Genomic DNA, 19442 nt, shown 5'->3' with positions numbered 1-19442 from the left:
AATCCCCTACCTAACTACCTAGTGATGCCTTAGATGTAAACACATCTTTAGAGAGTGTCAAGCCATTTTTTTTCTGAAGGTTCTGCTTCTGGTCTGAACACTTCCTTAGCTAGAGGGAAGAATGAGCCGAAGCAGAGATTTTGCCATCAAGTACATGTTATTTCAAGTAGTAACTCAACCAGTAGCCATATAGGTGGTTTCATGAGTCAAAGTATTAAACCCCTCAGAGCAGTATGTATGGTCTATAATCAGAACCTGTTCATTTCTGTAGTATTAGTCAGGAACACTGCATATGATTAGTTTGAACTTCTGTGTCTACCTGGTGATGCCTTCTCTCACAACATGCTGGCAATAACCTTTTACGTGTTCTTTAGAATCCATACTGTAATTATACTGTAAACAATAGATAGAAATAGATAAAAGGTTTTCAGCATATTATAACATTTAAATAATTATTGTCATACAAAAGAACCTGTTGTTTTATTTTTTGTGGCTATGCTAATGAGACATTGTGGCCAGGTTGATTATACCGATATTGACAAATGCTCTATCCTTCTGGGACAGATTTGAATAGGGCCCTGGTAGTGACATGCTTGAATGAGACAAGTTTGTCCACTAATGTTGCAACTCTGCTGTCAGCGGGATGTCCCTAAAATTGAGATTTGAAAATATAAATATATATATCAGTTCTTTATCTTTACAGAATTGGTGCCCTCTGTGGTACTGCACAGTTAGTTTAAAAATGGACACTTATAATTGAGCAATTTTTAAAACACAAACACAGTGTGGTCCAGCATATTTGTATTTATTCCAATTTTCTACTTCTTTAAGCAAGCAGTTCTGACTGAACAAATGCTATAAAGTGGTTTTGAATGGGGATGGTGTATGCACATTACTTTTTTGGGGACAATAAAACATTTTATGCAAAAAAAGGCATCACATGAATAAACAGTACCATGCATAAAACATCTAGACAGTACTAGGTTAGAAAATGAAAATGTAGTATTCTCTGTTGCACCGATATGAATTGCTTAAGTGTCTCAAGCTTCACTTCTTAAATGATGCAAAATTCTAAGCAATATCAGCATTCAGACTGCAGTTCATCGATGGAAGAACTGTGATAGAAGTCCAATCTTTTTCACATAATTTTCCAGGAAATTGTCTGCCAAGAACAGCATAAATAGATGTTTCAGACGTGGTTCTCGGTCATGTATAACAGCTCTTGTCAGTCACAGCTGCCGTTCTTAAAACTCTTGTTGTCTCTGGCCTTGTGCCTGGTTAGTTAGTAACCGCTGTTGCTGCTGCAAGAAACTCATAACCTCTGGACTTCGTAGTAATGACTGAAAACAAAAACAGAAAACATATTTTGTGATGGGTCCAAATCCCTGTCTTGATTATATATATATATATATATATATATAGACAGTGCCTTGCAAAAGTATTCAGACCCGTGACCAATTCTCTCATATTACTGAATTACAAATGGTACATTGAAATTTCATTCTGTTTGATATTTTATTTTAAAACACTGAAACTCAAAATCAATTTTTGTAAAGTGACATTGGTTTTATGTTGGGAAATATTTTTAAGAAAAATAAAAAACTAAAATATCTTGCTTGCATAAGTATTCAACCCCTGTGCTGTGGAAGCTCCCAGTTTACACCGATGAAAGAAATTGCCCTAACGAGGACACAATTACCTTACCATTGGCCTCCACCTGTGAACCATTAAAGTTGCTGTCACATTTTCTGGATAAAAACCCCACTGTTGAAGGATCATTGGTCAGGCTGTGAATCTGAAGGAAAATGAAGACCAAAGAGCATTCTACAAAAGTTAGAGATAAAGTAATACAAATGCATAGATTAGGGAAAGGGTACAACATAATATCCAAGTGTTTGGAAATCCCAGTGAGCACAGTTGGATCAATAATCAGGAAGTGGAAGATGCATCACACCACCCAGGCACTGCCAAGAAAAGGCCGTCCCTCAAAACTCAGCTCTCAAACAAGAAGGAAACTTGTGAGAGAAGCCACAGAGAGGCCAACAATCACTTTGAAGGAGCTACAGAGTTCAGTGGTTGGGAGTGGAGTAATGGTGCACCAGTCAACCATATCAAGAGCTCTGTGTAACACTGGCCTGTATGGGGGGGTGGCAAGAAAGAAGCCGTTACTCAAGAAAGTACCATCTGAAAGCACGTCTGGAGTTTGCCAGAAAGCATGAGAGTGACCCAGCTGTGATGTGAGAAAAGCGCTATGTGTGGCGCAAACCTAACACTGCCCATGCCTCAAGACACACCATCCCTACAGTGAAGTATGTTGGTGGCAGCATCATGCTGTGGGGATGCTTCTCATCAGCAGGGACTGGGCATCTTGTTAAAATTGAAGGAAGAATGGATGGAGCAAAATACAGGGAAATACTGCAAGAGAACCTGCTTCAGTCCACTAAAAAAACTGAAGCTTGGGAGGAAATTCACCTTTCAGCAGGACCATGATCCCAAGGCCAAAGCAACATTGGAGTGGCTCAAGAACAAAAAGGTGAATGTCCTACAGCGGCCCAGTCAAAGTCCTGATCTCAATCCCATTGAGAATCTGTGGCACTATTTGAAAATTGCGGTCCACAAGCGTCGTCCAATCAACCTGAACAACCTGGAGCAAATCTGCCAAGAAGAATGGGCCAAAATCACTCCGACACTGTGTGCAAAGCTGGTACATACTTACCCCAAAAGACTTAAAGCTGTTATTGCAGCGAAAGGTGGCTCTACCAAATATTAATGTGTGGGGGTTGAATACTTATGCAAGAAAGATATTTCAGTTTTTTAATTTTCTTAAAAATATTTCCCAACATAAAACCAATGTCACCTTACAATAATTGATTTTGAGTTTCAGTGTTTTAAAATAAAATATCAAGGAGAACGAAATTTCAATGTACCATTTGTAATTCAGTAATATGAGAGAACTGGTCAGGGGTCTGAATACTTTTGCAAGGCACTGTATGTGTATATATATATATATTATATATATATATATATATATATATATATATATATATATATATATATATATATATATATATACAGTACTGTGCAAAAGTTTTAGGCAGGTGTGAAAAAATGCTGTAAAGTAAGAATGCTTTCAAAAATAGACATGTTAATAGTTTATATTTATCAATTAACAAAATGCAAAGTGAGTGAACAGAAGAAAAATCTACATCAAATCAATATTTGGTGTGACCACCCTTTGCCTTCAAAACAGCATCAATTCTTCTAGGTACACTTGCACACAGTTTTTGAAGGAACTCGACAGGTAGGTTGGCCCAAACATCTTGGAGAACTAACCACAGTTCTTCTGTGGATTTAGGCAGCCTCAGTTGCTTCTCTCTCTTCATGTAATCCCAGACAGACTCGATGATGTTGAGATCAGGGCTCTGTGGGGGCCATACCATCACTTCCAGGACTCCTTGTTCTTCTTTACGCTGAAGATAGTTCTTAATAACTTTCGCTGTATGTTTGGGGTCGTTGTCATGCTGCAGAATAAATTTGGGGCCAATCAGATGCCTCCCTGATGGTATTGCATGATGGATAAGTATCTGCCTGTATTTCTCAGCATTGAGGAGACCATTAATTCTGACCAAATCCCCAACTCCATTTGCAGAAATGCAGCCCCAAACTTGCAAGGAACCTCCACCATGCTTCACTGTTGCCTGCAGACACTCATTCGTGTACCGCTCTCCAGCCCTTCGGCGAACAAACTGCCTTCTGCTACAGCCAAATATTTCAAATTTTGACTAATCAGTCCAGAGCACCTGCTGCCATTTTTCTGCACCCCAGTTCCTGTGTTTTCGTGTATAGTTGAGTCGCTTGGCCTTGTTTCCACGTCGGAGGTATGGCTTTTTGGCCGCAAGTCTTCCATGAAGGCCACTTATGACCAGACTTCTCCGGACAGTAGATGGGTGTACCTGGGTCCCACTGTTTTCTGCCAATTCTGAGCTGATGGTACTGCTGGACATCTTCCGATTGTGAAGGGAAGTAAGCATGATGTGTCTTTCATCTGCTGCAGTAAGTTTCCTTGGCCGACCACTGCGTCTACGGTCCTCAACGTTGCCCGTTTCTTTGTGCTTCTTCAAAAGACCTTGGACAGCACATCTGGAAACCCCTGTCTGCCTTGAAATTTCTGCCTGGGAGAGACCTTGCTGATGCAGTATAACTACCTTGTGTCTTGTTGCTGTGCTCAGTCTTGCCATGGTGTATGACTTTTGACAGTAAACCGTCTTCAGCAACCTCACCTTGTTAGCTGAGTTTGGCTGTTCCTCACCCAGTTTTATTCCTCCTACACAGCTGTTTCTGTTTCAGTTAATGATTGTGTTTCAACCTACATATTGAATTGATGCTTATTAGCACCTGTTTGGTATAATTGTTTAATCATACACCTGACTATATGCCTACAAAATCCCTGACTTTGTGCAAGTGTACCTAGAAGAATTGATGCTGTTTTGAAGGCAAAGGGTGGTCACAGCAAATATGGATTTGATTTAGATTTTTCTTCTGTTCACTCACTTTATATTTATCAATTAATTAAATGCAATCTATTAACATGTCTATTTTTTTAAAGCATTCTTACTTTACAGCATTTTTTCACACCTGCCTAAAACTTTTGCACAGTACTATATATATTATATATATATACATACACAGTGCCTTAAAGTCTTCACACCCTTGAACATTTTTCACATTCTGCTGCCTAAAAAATACAATTCAAAATGCATTAAAGTAGGAGTTTGGTTCACTGATCTACACAACATCATCTACACTTTCAACGTGAAAGAACAGTTATAGAAATATTCAAAAAGTAATTAAATAAAAAAACCAAAAAGTCTTGATTGCATAAGTCTTCACACCCCTTGAGTCAATACTTGGTGCAAGCCCCTTTTGCAGCAATAACAGCCATGAGTCGTTTTGGATAAGTGTCTACCAACTTAGCAGCGGGATGGTGCAGTTTTTGCCCATTCTTCTTGGCAGAATAGCTCAAGCTCTTGATCGAGGCAGTGTCTTGGTGGTGCCAAACTGTTTCCACTTTACAATGATGGACCTGACAGTGCCCCAAGGGATATTCAATTATAACTATAACTTTATCCCGGAGTTCTTTTGGCAGCGCCTTGTTCGGCATGTTTTGCCATTTGCTTCAAATTCACTTCATACAACAGAAACAGCTTGATTCTTCATCCAGGAGTATTCTAATCAGTTGAACTACTGTGATTGAACACAGGTGGGCTCTATTTAACTTATGATGTGCCTTGTTAAGGCAATTTGTTGTACCTGAGCTAATTTGGGTTTACTATAACAAAGGGTGTGAAGACTTATGCAGCAGTGTTTTAAAATAAAATATCAAACAGAATGAAATTTCAATGTACCATTTGTAATTCAGTAATATGAGAGAATTGGTCAGAGGTCTGAATACTTTTGCAAGGCACTGTATAATATATATATATATATATACAGTGCCTTGCAAAAGTCTTCACACCCTTGAACATTTTTCACATTCTGCTGCCTAAAAAATACAATTCAAAATGCATTAAAGTAGGAGTTTGGTTCACTGACTTTCAATGTGAAAGAACAGTTATAGAAATATTCAAAACGTAATTAAATAAAAAGACCAAAAAGTCTTGATTGCATAAGTCTTTACACCCCTTGAGTCAATACTTGGTGCAAGCCCCTTTTGCAGCAATAACAGCCATGAGTCGTTTTGGATAAGTGTCTACCAACTTAGCAGCGGGATGATGCAGTTTTTGCCCATTCTTCTTGGCAGAATAGCTCAAGCTCTTTCAAGTTGGGAGTAGTGGTTAGGGCTCTGGACTCCTGACCGGAGAGTTGTGTGTTCAATCCCAGGTGGGGACACTGCTGCTGTACCCTTGAGCAAGGTACTTTACCTAGATTGCTCCAGTAAAAACCCAACTGTATAAATGGGTAATTGTATGTAAAAATAATGTGATATCTTGTAATAATTGTAAGTCGCCCTGGATAAGGGCGTCTGCTAAGAAATGTAATAATAATAATAATAATAATAATAATCAAGACTTTTTGTTTTTTTATTTTTAACTACTTTTTGAACATTTCTATAATTGTTCTTTTACGTTGAAAGTGTAGATGATGTTGTGTAGATCAGGGAAACAAACTCCTACTTTAATGCATTTTGAAATGTATTTTTTAGGCAGCAGAATGTGAAAAATGTTCAAGGGTGTGAAGACTTTTTCAAGGCACTGTATATACACACACACATACATACATACATACATACATACAGACACCACTTGCTGGTAGTTTTAATGCAGAAAAATCTCGACCACCAAATTAAATGTTGAGCTTGCTGGACGTAATGGAACATACTGTTGATTTTAAAGCAATTTCATGTAGGCAGGGGAGGGGAGGGGAGGGGTTCGTACTTACCAGCCTTTTTTGGTTTAATACTTGCTCCAATAGCGACGGCCTTGCTGGGCGGTCTCCTATAGTGCCAAGGTGTTGCTTAGTAACTGAAACAGGCCTCTCATCTGCACTATCCTGTTCAAAGGAGAAGACAACTCCTTCACTGTGGCTTTCACACTTCACAAGGGAATCAAATATTAAAAACACGCAAATCATACAAGTACAAAAAAAGAATATGTCCTAAACTGTACTTTCACAAGGATCCTTTTTATACATCTGCTTGAACCCTATTCTCAAGGACTTGTGTCTATTACTTATTTACTGCTTGTAAATAAGCTTTAAAATGATATTTGTTTAAGTCAGCCCCCACAATCAGAGAAACATTTTCACCTTGTGTGCCACTTTTTTGCTGCCACTACCTCACTGTAACATTTGGTTTGTTAATTGAGGCTTTGGGGGGGGCGGGGTTGAATATAGATTCAAGCCTATCATTACCTTATCTACTATGTAAATCAAACACCATTGAGAAAAGAAAACCATGCAAAAAAGACAATGAAGTTCCTTACATCTAGTTTGCCTGTACTGGTTATAGCCTGGTCGTTCTTCTTTTTCTTGTACTTGTCCTTGTACATTTTATTTCTGTGTTTCTTGCACATCCAAGGTTTTCTCTGTTTGGCCACTTGAGTAGTGGTCTCTGTGCAGCCCTCGTAAGTGCAAGGCTTGGTCACTGTCTCGTCACCAAAAGCCTCGTCGTCATTCAACTCCTCGGGGCTTGCGGTGCTGTCTCTGGGGTCGGAAGTGTCTAGAACATCGCTCTCTTCGCCGGGGTCGTCCCCAATTTCATAGAGCACCATATTTTCAGGTTCTTGAGGGGTGGTGATATTCGCCCTGGTTTCAATAGGTGTACTATTACCAGCGTAATACGTATTCACATCTTGTGTGACTACGACCGAAATGTTTGTTTCAGTGTTCATGTTTTTAGTATTACCTTCTTCACTCATACTGTTAATAAAACAAGTAAACAGTTATTACTAAATATATATGTATTCCAGGTTCAAACAAAATGGATGTATGTAAACTACTACATACTATGCATTATTTGTGTAATGGAAATACAAAAAGGCTACGATATCGCTCAGCTGCCTAGAGTAATATCGATATATATGAATTTAAGATTGTAATATTTTGTATTACACTTGACGTTTTTAAATACAAAAACAAGTTTCAAATCCAAACAGCGTTCCCGTGCTTACACAAAAGAGTAAACACAAATACATCCTGCTTGACTTTCCTTGTTCATTACAACTTCCGGAACCACTGAAAAAAGAAACAACGACTGAGCTTCAAAATCGTTTCGTATTATTATAGTGCCACCTTCTGAACATACGTGTGATGACCTGCATCCAAGCACAGATCATTAGAATTGCAGGTGACTGTTTTGTGTAGCCTATGTGAAACTTCCTTTTTTTTCATAAAGCAGATCATCATGGCAGTGCAGTATACACCCGAGGCAGTGTTGTTTAGTTGTAGGGACACGAGCTCCCCCATAGAAACAAGCTTGACATTAATTCTGTGATCTAAAAATGAATGCACTTGTCACTACAACACTCAAATTAATAAAATAAATGTTTACATAAGATACACTTGTAAAATGACACAATACTGTATTCTAACCCTTTTACATATAAAAAAAAAAAAAAACATTCCAGTTATGAAATGCACTTCAATATTTTATTTTATTTTCTCAAAAGAGCTGGACCATTAGAATGGTAAAGCAAGAGAAAGTACGATTAAATGATATATATATATATATATATATATATATATATATATATATATATATATATATATATATATATATATAATTTATAATTATTGTGTGCAGGTGTGTGTTCTTTTGTGTACATTGTTATTATCACTTAAGATATTGCTTGAATTTTGCTGTGTGATTTATTTTGATTACTGTACTGTTTTGAATATGTGTGTATGTATTGTTTATTATTTTGTTTGTTTCACTAATTAATAATTAAGCACAATCAGTCACACACCTTTCCTAGGATCCAGACTTTAATTGCAACAGGTGCGTGCCATTCTGCATCAATTGACAGACTGCGATAAAACCGGAACCAAAAATACAGAGAGGACTTGAATTGGGCAGGAATGAGTACAAGGGTGCACAGGAAGTCGACCAGGAACGAGAACAAGGGTGCACAGGAAGTCGGCCATGTTTTTTGGACTCCAGCAAGGGGATTGCAGGAGTAAACAACGCACAGCATTAAAAGACAGTATTTGGGAATCTCTTTAGAAACTCTTATTCGCTTTCTATTTGGCAAAGTCATTATAAATAATACAAAATAGTTTGCACTGTATAGGGTGACCACCTTTTCAAAATGCAAAAATAAGACACCTGGCATATTTTATGGGGGGGGGGGGGGGGGGGTATTATATATTTAAAAACAGTATTTCAAAATTAAATATCAACTTTGAATGCTTCTTAACAACGTTTTCACCTCAGTATCCAATTCTAAAATCTTTTCTACATAATGTACACATTGTTGATTGATTTGCACTTTTCCTAATTCACGTGTATGACCGTTATAACCTTTTCCTCTCTGAATTTGCACAGGTGCTTACTTTTTTTCTCTGGTGGAGTAGGCCTTATAGGATACTCCTTCCTTTACCAGCGTATCACTATGTGTCACTTCAACTTTTAGTCAGCCATTTCACATGAACAAAGAACACCGAAATTAAAATATTCTATGAATTGTATTTTGTTTGCTGTCGCCAAAGCAGATTAGTGTCAGGCTGTGGGGGAACCTGTGATGTAAGTGTAAAAAGTCACATGATAGTGGGATTATATAGTTTTATGTCTTAGACTGGCTATCCAATGTGTCAATCATTCTGGGGCTGTGTAAAGCATTGCAAAATGAAGAGTCAGGGGCACGGCTTTGCTCCAAACAGATATGCTATGGTTTGACTGTGATGCTAAACTGTAAGATTGCACTGTGTCTAGGAATCCAGGACAAATTCTGTCCCGAAGGCATTTAGCCTGGACTTGATCTTTACATTTAGGGACTGTCCCGTCCAATTAGGGATGGGTGGTCACTCTAGTGACATGGTTTTGTTGATTTCCTGGTTGCAGCTGCAATCCAGGATACAAGATGCTCAACCCATTTTTTAGCCAATTAACAAACAAGAAGTCACATGACCGTTTGAAATGCTAAACTTTTTTTTTTTTTTTTACTCACAAACTCATTTAAGATTCTGAAAGCACTGCACAATGTTGAATTGCAGTAGGAGCCTCTAGGGGCAAGTTTGTCTGGCTTTCAGCTGGTTCCAGCAAACTGTCAGGAGCTGACAGACTGCTTGTCTATGCCGCATATCTGAGACATCCTCTGGGGTAGTTTAGTGACAAGGCGCTGAATTGAGATCAAGCCATGCCACTAGCAAGTCCGTCAGAACAGAAGGCTGAGCCCCAGAGCTGCTAGCAGACAGGGTGTATGAGAAATCTTCTCAGTTAGTCATGTTGCTTGATAACTTGGTAACGTAGAAACTGCCATGGTGAACTACATAACCGACCTCGAGAACCATACTTAAAAACGTTTTAATTAATCCAACTCAATGCATCCACACTAAAGTACTGTTTCATGATTACTCGTTTCTTAATGCGTAAAAACACTATTAAAATAGTCTGGTTACAGTTCCTAGCAGTGCAATGGATTGTGGGACTTAACATGACATTATCCCACCATGCACTGTATTTTATGTTTGCAACCTGGCAGATATGGAGCCCGTGCCCATGGAAGACAAAGCACTTCTTAGCATGGACGTTATTACTTTGTTTCTTAAACACAAGGTACATGTTATCATAATCTGTGCGTTTCATTTTGAACTCTTAAGTTCTCCTTGACCAGTTTCATCATTCCAGATATCAATGTGTTCTTGATTTCGGCGTCTGATCCCGTTGCTCCATGATCCACCATTTTACAACAAGCCTCAGAAATTGTATACGGTACAGCAGTATTGATAGTCGTTCTCAACTACTTCAGGCGCCTGTTCTGAGAACTGTATTTGAATGTCCACATGCCAAGAAATATCAGAAAGCATTTTGGGATATTGGAAAATACACAAAACATGTAGTTCAGTATTACAGCGTCCACACTTGTGACAAACCTCAATACCCGATGTGGTCTCGGGTACGGTATTAAACACTGCGTAGTGTGGACACTAACCGTATTTAGCACTTTTAAGCCGGTTTAAAAGCAACTAATACAGTTTAAAGGTATAGTGTGGACAGGGTTTTTTTTTTTTTTATCAATTTAACTTGTTTATTTTTGTATCCAATTTGAAATGCCAAATTTAACTCTCTTACGAATGAAATGTACTGAAGATCAACAGTTATTCACTAAACCACAGTAATGTAAAGGATACGCAATGCTCCTTGTGGGACTCAGCTAAGACTGGAAACTTAGTCTAAATGGAACTTTGCTTGCATGATCTCCTGATTACACATAATTGAGACGTGGAACACAAATAAACATGTTCCCGTTATCCTAAACATGTCCTTGAATACTACCTCAATCCTTCATCTCCGTTTAAATGTATATTTTTGGAATCATTGTTGCTTGGAATCGTAACAGAATCTCATAATTACACGGTGAGACAAAGCGTTTGAAAGTAGGAGATGTAATTAAACCCTCCTTCCCTGTTAAGGACACTTGACATACCTTTCCAATAGTTTTCCTCCTCAATTTAGAATGTCCAATTATGTTCCCTCAAAGCATCAGCTCCTCACAACAGCTCAAGAAAACTGATGCCAATGGACATCCTCTGATCACACCGCCAAAGCAATCTTTACGCCACAGAGCTTGATAGTGTATGACAGTGCAATGCTCCCTGTGGAATACCCAACTGAAGATCGTCAACTTGGCACAGCCAGTACGTGTCTTTTACCAACCAGGGGAGCCTCTCAGCAACCCCCCAACGTGATATCATTTCTCATAAAAGAATATTACTTTAAAAAAAAACAAATACAGGTTTCCCATTAACTGGGTTTTTTCTTAACCAAAAAAGTCTGACAAGCATAGCGATATAAATGCATAGCCCTGCATTTATATTAAGATAATACTGACTAAATTAATTATCTTTTTTGATTTATTAAGCCCTTTAAAGTGACTTGAAGTGACTTGTCTAAAATCCTATAAATGTTATTTTTCACAAACCGACTAACATGATAAAAAAACTGTTTGTTTGTTTTTTTCATTTTAAATCATCATTCTGTAAGCAAATCAATGTCTTATATCTTCCTATTAGTAAATGATGCCTTATCAAGAAGGAGTTAGACTAGCAAGTTGTGGGAAGATTTTGTTCTGTGCAATGCTGACATTCTGCATTATTGAGACTACAGCCCAACATCGTGTAACCCAAGGTGGTACATAAATTATAGATATTATGATCCCTATTTGATTGCCCTTAAATTATATATATTATGATCCCTATTTGATTGCCCTTCAGTGCAGTAATCCTTTATGAATGCCAATGAGAGCAGTTTTAGATGCCCCACGTCAACAAATCTCTATTATTTACAAGACTATCTCAGAGGAGTTGGAATGAATAATAAATGTCTACCCTGGCCAGCATTTAACTTGAACATTCTGGAGTGGAAACTCTGGTTCTATTCCCCCCTAATAAGTGCATGCATTGTGATTGCATTCCTTTCAGTCTATCTAATATAAATTACAATTCATGTCACTTAGGATCCCTGCAATAGAGATAATTAAGTCCTGCATAACAGAAAAGCTATTCGATTGCAATTAAAACACAAACAGCATCTTCCTTGCAGGCTCCCAGTGGAAGTCACTTATCTATTTGAGGCCTGTTTTTCACAGTTGTCCGATTTTTTTTAAAAAAAAATTATGAAAGATACAATAAACCAAATAATATCATCTAAGTTAGTTGTTATTTCTTGATTGTGAAGTTAAAGTGTTTTAATTACTTTCAGAAACCAAAAAAATAGCACATACATAGTTTATAAACTGTTATTATTATTATTTATTTCTTAGCAGACGCCCTTATCCAGGGCGTCTTACAATTGTTACAAGATATCACATTATTTTTACATAAAATTACCCATTTATACAGTTGGGTTTTTACTGGAGCAATCTAGGTAAAGAACCTTGCTCAAGGGTACAGCAGTAGTTTCCCCCACCTGGGATTGAACGCACAACCCTCCACACTGCTGCCCTATTAGCTTGATTACTAACATCTTAATAAATGTGTATAGTTTGTCAATGGTTAGGTAATATATAGTAACATACTAAGAAACTATTAATCCAATTTCATTGCGATGTTTACATGCACAAGTCACTACAGTTTTCCTCACAACCTATTTAGCGTACTTTTCAGGAAATGCGTTGCTATGCAGTTCTGATTTAGGAAAATAAATCGGCCATACCAATGCAGATTACTCAATTCGAAGTCATTTAGGGGAGGTGATATTTAAATGTCTGTGTCTGCTTACTAAGTAGGAAAAGAACGACTCTGAATATCGTGAGGAGAACTTTATGCGTTGCCATGAAGATAAAAACAATTAACTAGAGAACTGAATTACGCCGCGCATTAGCTACATCTTTGTCTGGTTACCTTTCCAGCACACACATACACAATTATATAAAATATAATTTCTACAAGTTTTACTACTTCCCTGGGGCTAATATAAAGGTATATTCAATACCAAACCCTATTATAACATGCTAAAGCAAATTGCATTCCATTGGTTTACACTGCAGGTGTGGTAGAAAAAAAAAAACTTACATTAGCCAAGGAAGCTTGTAAAATACATTTTATTGGATGCACCATAATGATTTATAACAACATAATACGTATGTCTTGCCTCAGTTCAGTGCTCTTTAACATAAACCCATGCACCAAAACACTTGTCATATACTAGCTAGAACTGTTGCCCACATCTAGCATTCTTGGAGACAACCGTCTTTCTCGCTAGTATAAAGTTCTTGACCCCAGTCTCGGATTACCTTGCTGGTATAAAAACCTCAGTGCTGTCCTGGGTTCTAACCACTCAGAAGACTGCTATTACCTCATTCAATGTGCCCTGTAGTTTCTTATGCTTACATAAACAGAATGTTAGCTAAATCAATATCCCCTTTCCCTTTCGATGTGATTTTAATTACGCTAATATCCATGTGTGCATGTTTTATTTCTATTTTGCAAATCTCGGAAAGTTGTCTTTTTTATAGAGAACAGAAAGGTGTATGAGATGTGAGTCTGCTGACAATGTGAAATGGAGCTACATTCATCTAACAAGGAACTTTATTCACTTAAGATAAACAGGCCCATTCTGTAAAGTTCTCCTGACATCAGTCCAAATGCATCTTTATTTTTAGACATGAACTCCCTAATGAAATGATAGCTTTACATATGTCTCCCATGCAAAAGGGCACATATTAGCATTTCTGTGTCAAAAAACAATCGGTAAGATATTTCCTACAGGATCTGGCTAATAGGTATAATGTAACTTGGGACCAAATATAAGAAGCAGCTTAGAAAGTCATCACTTTCTCTCTTGTTCAACCCCTATATGTAAAATCACCCCTAAATGTAACCCCCCCCCCCACCCCCCCAATGTAAAAAACAATTCCCTAAATGTAAAACCATCTGCCCCTAAATGTAAAATCTTGCTTCCCCCTAAATGTAAAATATCTCCCCCTAAATGTAAAACCATTCAAAACTATGAAGAACTCTCAACTTAAAATAACTTTTACTTATAGGGGTCATTTTTTTACTTATTGGGGTGTTTTACATATAGGGGTAACTTTTTACATATTGGACGGTATTTTACGTATAGGAGTAACGTTTTACATATAGGAGTAACTTTGTACATATAGGGGGAGACGTTTTACACATTGTGAGTTATTTACATTTAGTGGGAGGTTATTATATATCGGGGTAGATATTTTACACATAGCATTTTTTTTTTTGTACAACCTAAATATGTAAAATCACCCTAAATGTAAAAAACCTACTACAATGCAGTTATACTTGGTCAGCCACACTTGATAAACCCATTAAATCAATGTTGTACCAACTGGGATAGATATTCAGATTCCTCCTCCACTAGAGCCACACCCTGCACCACGTTGGGTGTTTTAACATTGCTCCTAAACTCAAAACAACTCCACTGTTCCTTCCTGCTACCCTGAGTAATCTATTTACTGATTCCAAGGGATCCACTATTCTGTTTTCTATTCCTGGGTTGAAATATATTGTTGGCATAGGAAGGTTCTGTTCACACACCCAAGTCATTGCAGTGCAGATAGGTCTTCCGATATACAATACTGCATCATTTTTCTTATAATTTCAACTGGCAGCGGTGATGACTGATGAATGCTGGGCAGCATATCATGCTGTGGGGTTTCATCACAAGTCCGTCTCTTGCATTCATCGTTTGGTGTGCTGTGCTGAGGTGTGTGATCACATTCTTCCTCGAAAGAATGGTCACCACCAGGGCTTGCTGCAGACATTCTCTCACATTCGTCATTCGGTTTGCTGTGCTGAGGTGTCTAGTCACATTCTGTTGATCTTGTATGGACAATAGTAGGTTTGATAAAGTTGGTAAATTCTACTTTATCAAAAGTAGTGTGTAGATCGCGTAGCTGACCCTCATGACACCAGGTCCTGACCTGCGTAGGTTCCGACCTGGGTAGAGTATGCCAGTGTGAAAGGGGCTTAAGTACATCATCTACCCCTCAGCATTTTAACACAACCTGAAAACAATTAACCTCAGTGAAATATAAGTTCTTGACATTGACCTCACCTTAGAGGCTTCCAGCCTTGAAAGTGACTTTGGCCTAGAGCAGGGCGTCCTGGGGACCCCCATGTGTCTTCTGTTTTTCATTCCAACTTAGCTCTCAATTACTTAACTAAACCCTTAATTTAATTAATAATTTGCTTGATTAGACCTTTTTTACTTGTTTTCAGCTCTTAAACAGTTGCGGATTTCAAGTTTGCAACAACATTGTATAAGTAATGTCTATTTAAGTTATTGAGCGCTCAGTTGGAATGAAAACCAGAAGACACTTGGGAAGCTCTGGCCTAGAGGATCCAGGCCTTAACAACGGCCTTGACATAAAAGGCTCCGAACCTCGGCCTCAGACTTGTAGTTCCAGCCTCAAATCCAAAACTGCTACCAGGCTATGGAAAGTCAAGAGGTTAGATGTTGTCTTGTCCTTATTGTCTAGTACCTAACCCATGGTTGAGGTGTGGGGCAGTTTGGTTAACATAAATCTCGATTACATAAAAAATCTATAGTACTTTCTATAGTATAATATAGTACAGAACAGCAGTATAGGAAACTCAAGTGTTTCTGGGTGGTACTATATTGCTTTTTTATATAAGCAGCAAGGCATTTAAAATATATAACAACACTTTCATTCTGAAACTTTTTCATTCTTCATTCAGAAAATTGGCCTTGGTTCTTTAAAGTAATTATATATCTATATATGGAATGTGGCCAGGTGGTAATGGAATGATTGGTTGCCAATTACCCCTGGTGACACCCTATATAAAGGAACAAAGAATGAATGTTTGGTGTGGGTTGTGGAGTAAGAGAGAATGCTGTGTGTGAAAGGTACCATGATAGCTATGCGTGGGTGCTGTTTTGTTTAATTTGAAGAGTTCTGTGTGTAGGGTTTTGTTCAAACTGTTATTTTGTTCCTGTATGTGTTTTGATTTTGTATCTGTGCAGAAAAACACTTAACTGCAGTTACTGTGTCTGGATTGCTGTTTCTGCCACAGGCCAGCCTTGACCGTTACCACAATATTTATACGTTTTTTATTTACTGGGATATCCTCCTGCGGCGAATAAAAACTGTAAACCACGAACGATCATTCAGTATCCTCTATACAGTTATGTATAGTTATTATTTATACAGAAAAAAAACTTGAGAAATAATTTCTATTCACACATATACACTCATGCATAACTTGAATCATGGCTGAATACATTTTGTTAAATTCAAGATTAAGGACTTCACAAGGTTTTTAAGGTTATGACCCATAGTTTAAAAGGAAGGGCGTGTGTGTGTGTGTGTGTGTGTGTGTGTGTGTGTGTGTGTGTGTGTGTATACGTGTGCTCTTGCCTGTGCGTTTGTAGGTTAACACATCCTGATAGGTTGAATATGGATTATCTACTTTAAAAGGTCATTGGCATGAAGTATATTTTGTTATTTTAAAACAATTAAATAAATGTTTTCTGTGTTGGATTGGCTGGTGGATCTGGTTGGCGCTACCCTTAATAATACAAACAACCCCAGGCTTTGGTTCGAATTAAATATGAATGCTTCCTGTCAAAAAGGCATTGTGCATATCTATATTTCTGCCTAAGCTTTCAGAACTGGCATTCGTTGTAAATGGCAGAGATGAAAGGTTTGAAAGATGACATTTAACAAAATAAACTTCAATGACAGATTTCAATCAAAGTCTTTTTCAATGTCATTGAAGAAAGACTTCTAGTCAAAATGTTTGTCATTGAATTGAAGTTTCTTTTTACGATTTCTGAATTCTGCAGTATTGAGTGTTTAATAGTTGTGGATGAGTTATCTCTGCAAAGTTAAATAATGAATGTGGTGGAATGGTATTGGATTCTTTTAAACTGAAATAGAATTGTACAATTATAAATAATTGATTATGGATTGCATCAATAGTCCAATCATAAAATGATATGCTTTGTTCCTTAATAATGATATTCACACTAACATAAAAACTGAAAATGTAGTGAAGTGAGGTGGCCCCAGGTTTTTCACAGAGTTGTTATAATCCCATGGAAACAGCTTTGTTCGAATTGGGAGTTTATAGCCCGATTGAAGAAAAGGATGATCTAAATCCAAAAACACAACTGCATAACAAAGTAAAAGAAGCATTAGAGGACCTTTGCTTACACCAGTGTACACCCTGAAGAAACCTTAGTGGCTGTATTTGCAGACGACTGCATCAGCAGCAATCACAGCACTATGGATGTAGAACATATATATACAGTGGTACTGGTATGGTAGCACACAGGTACGGATATGTTACCATGCTCGATCAATGGACCTTAGTAAAGAACCATTGGTTTTGCCATTGGGAAGATCACACAAATTACACTTGAAAAGAAGCACTCTCAGTCCATTAAGAGAAATTATTATTACAAATTATAGAAAATATTTGTCTACTTTGGGCAGTTACCTAAAGTACTAGCTGAGGATTAGCTGGTGATAAGTGGAATTTTACTGGATTTACTGATGCCCAAAAAGGGGGATAGCAAAGTTTGCTATATACAAACAATGGTGTTTATTAGACAGTGTATGCATAAGAAACAATTTAATTCCTAATTAACTATTTGTACAGTATGTGCTTCTGTCTTACAAAACACAATGCTTAATAGTCTTATGAATATGATAATCGTTACTATGCAAAGCATCAGCAGTGTCTCATTAATATGCTAATCAGATGTATTGTGCAACATTAATATGCTAATTAGCTTATGTGTATGACTTAATAAGTAAGCGCTGCAAAAGCTGCCTTGCCTTTGATATATTAATCATAACACTAAACATTGCCCCTAAATGTATCCATACAATAGGCCTCCAATAATGACATGCCTTCTTGTCAACAATTTGCTCATTTACCACATATCTACATCTGTGGAGTTTGGGTTTCTCACAAGTTTTTGGTGTAATATCAAAACACTTCCTTTTAAAATAATATAAAACTTTTCCCCCAAAGAATGGTTCTTTCCTAACCAAAGGTTTTTGAGAAGGAAAGCTAAAAAAAAACAGTTAAGATTTACTAAACTGATTTACTAAACTCATTACAATATGTTGCTTTGAAAATTGTATTTCTATAGATTCTAATACTAGTAACCCCAAAATCCATTCCCCTGTGTAATTCTCTCTTTTTATAAAGGCTATTAAAGTTCAGTATATTGGTTTTCTTTTTTCTTTAAATCATGCATAGCTATTAACTTCTGTAAAAATGATTTTGGAGAAAAGATACACATTGTTATTGATGCAGCAGTCGAAGGGTTGGATTAAATGTGCACATAAATTTAAATCCTGAACTAAAATGATAAATTTGTGCCATCAAACTCAATCATCTCCACTTGGGGTGCAGAGGTTCAATTTCAAATTTACATAAACTAGATTAAATGAAGCTGTGGGCAGTGAAATAACAACACAGCATCGTGAAGAAGGGAAGACCCAGTAGTTCAAGAACTATTTATACTGGTTCAAAAAATGTATTTACATTTAAAGGCCCTTTTCTATAAGTAGTTTGTGATTTTAACCATTAAATGTTCTAAATACCTACTTTGATCAACTTGTAATCTTCATGAAAATAAAAGTCACTGAAGAGAGTCTTTGAGAGTCTCTTAAGACCCAGATTGTTATCATGACAAGTCTTTCATTAACATGCTTTTTAATTTGAACACTTTTGTTCAATGGTTACTGTATCTGTTGCTAGGACACCTTTTGCTGTCCTTGGTCATGTTAATTGATCGCGCAATATTGATTTATTTAACATAAAGTGGTTGTAGCGAATAAAATAATTCCATGAATCTTACCTGTTGTGCACTTCCAGTTAAGATACAGTAAGTCTCAAATGTGTAATTTAGAAAGGAGCACATGTTACAGCAAACATGTATTTTCATTTTTAAACATATCTGTTTTTATGCCAGGTTACAGAAATCTCTTTCAGGTAGAGTGGCACTTCCTCCAGGTGTCAGTGATTTCTCAATGAGTAAGCAGTAAGCATTGCATTTTAATGTGTGGGAGGCTGGCTGTTTCGGGTGGTAAGTACAGTACTAGCTTCTGTTCCAGGCATGGTACACCCTGGTATTTATATACAATTGGTTTGATGTATTATTTGCCATTGTGTTATATCTAGGGCTTCTGACTTTCGGTTTTAACCGTTAAAACCCAATAAAACACCCCCGATACAAAAAAAAATTAAATCGGAGGATAGCTAATAAACAC

The 19442-nt window shown here is 37.2% G+C and overlaps 1 protein-coding gene across 5 annotated transcripts; it reads right to left on the bottom strand.

Annotated features, from left to right (window-relative positions):
• Nucleotides 1-138: 138 nt before the first annotated feature.
• LOC117406921 (regulatory factor X-associated protein-like) lies at nucleotides 139-7720 on the bottom strand. Of its 5 annotated transcripts, none has more exons than XM_059028605.1 (4): nucleotides 6981-7720; nucleotides 6439-6591; nucleotides 1700-1795; nucleotides 139-1340 (listed from the first exon to the last, which is right to left on the bottom strand). In XM_059028605.1, exons 1-4 carry the CDS (start codon nucleotides 7413-7415, stop codon nucleotides 1245-1247), a joined length of 780 nt encoding a protein of 259 aa, XP_058884588.1. In that variant the 5' UTR covers nucleotides 7416-7720; the 3' UTR covers nucleotides 139-1244. The 5 variants fall into 5 exon arrangements, with proteins under 5 accessions (XP_058884588.1, XP_058884589.1, XP_058884590.1 ...); XM_059028606.1 differs by having other exon boundaries at nucleotides 1705-1795; XM_059028607.1 differs by having other exon boundaries at nucleotides 6439-6549.
• Between the last annotated feature and the right edge of the window lie 11722 nt (nucleotides 7721-19442).

The sequence above is a fragment of the Acipenser ruthenus genome, chromosome 8 (genome assembly GCF_902713425.1).
Source record: "Acipenser ruthenus chromosome 8, fAciRut3.2 maternal haplotype, whole genome shotgun sequence".
In the NCBI taxonomy this organism is placed as follows: Eukaryota; Metazoa; Chordata; class Actinopteri; order Acipenseriformes; family Acipenseridae; genus Acipenser; species Acipenser ruthenus.
This window is presented reverse-complemented; position numbering and strand designations above follow the sequence as displayed.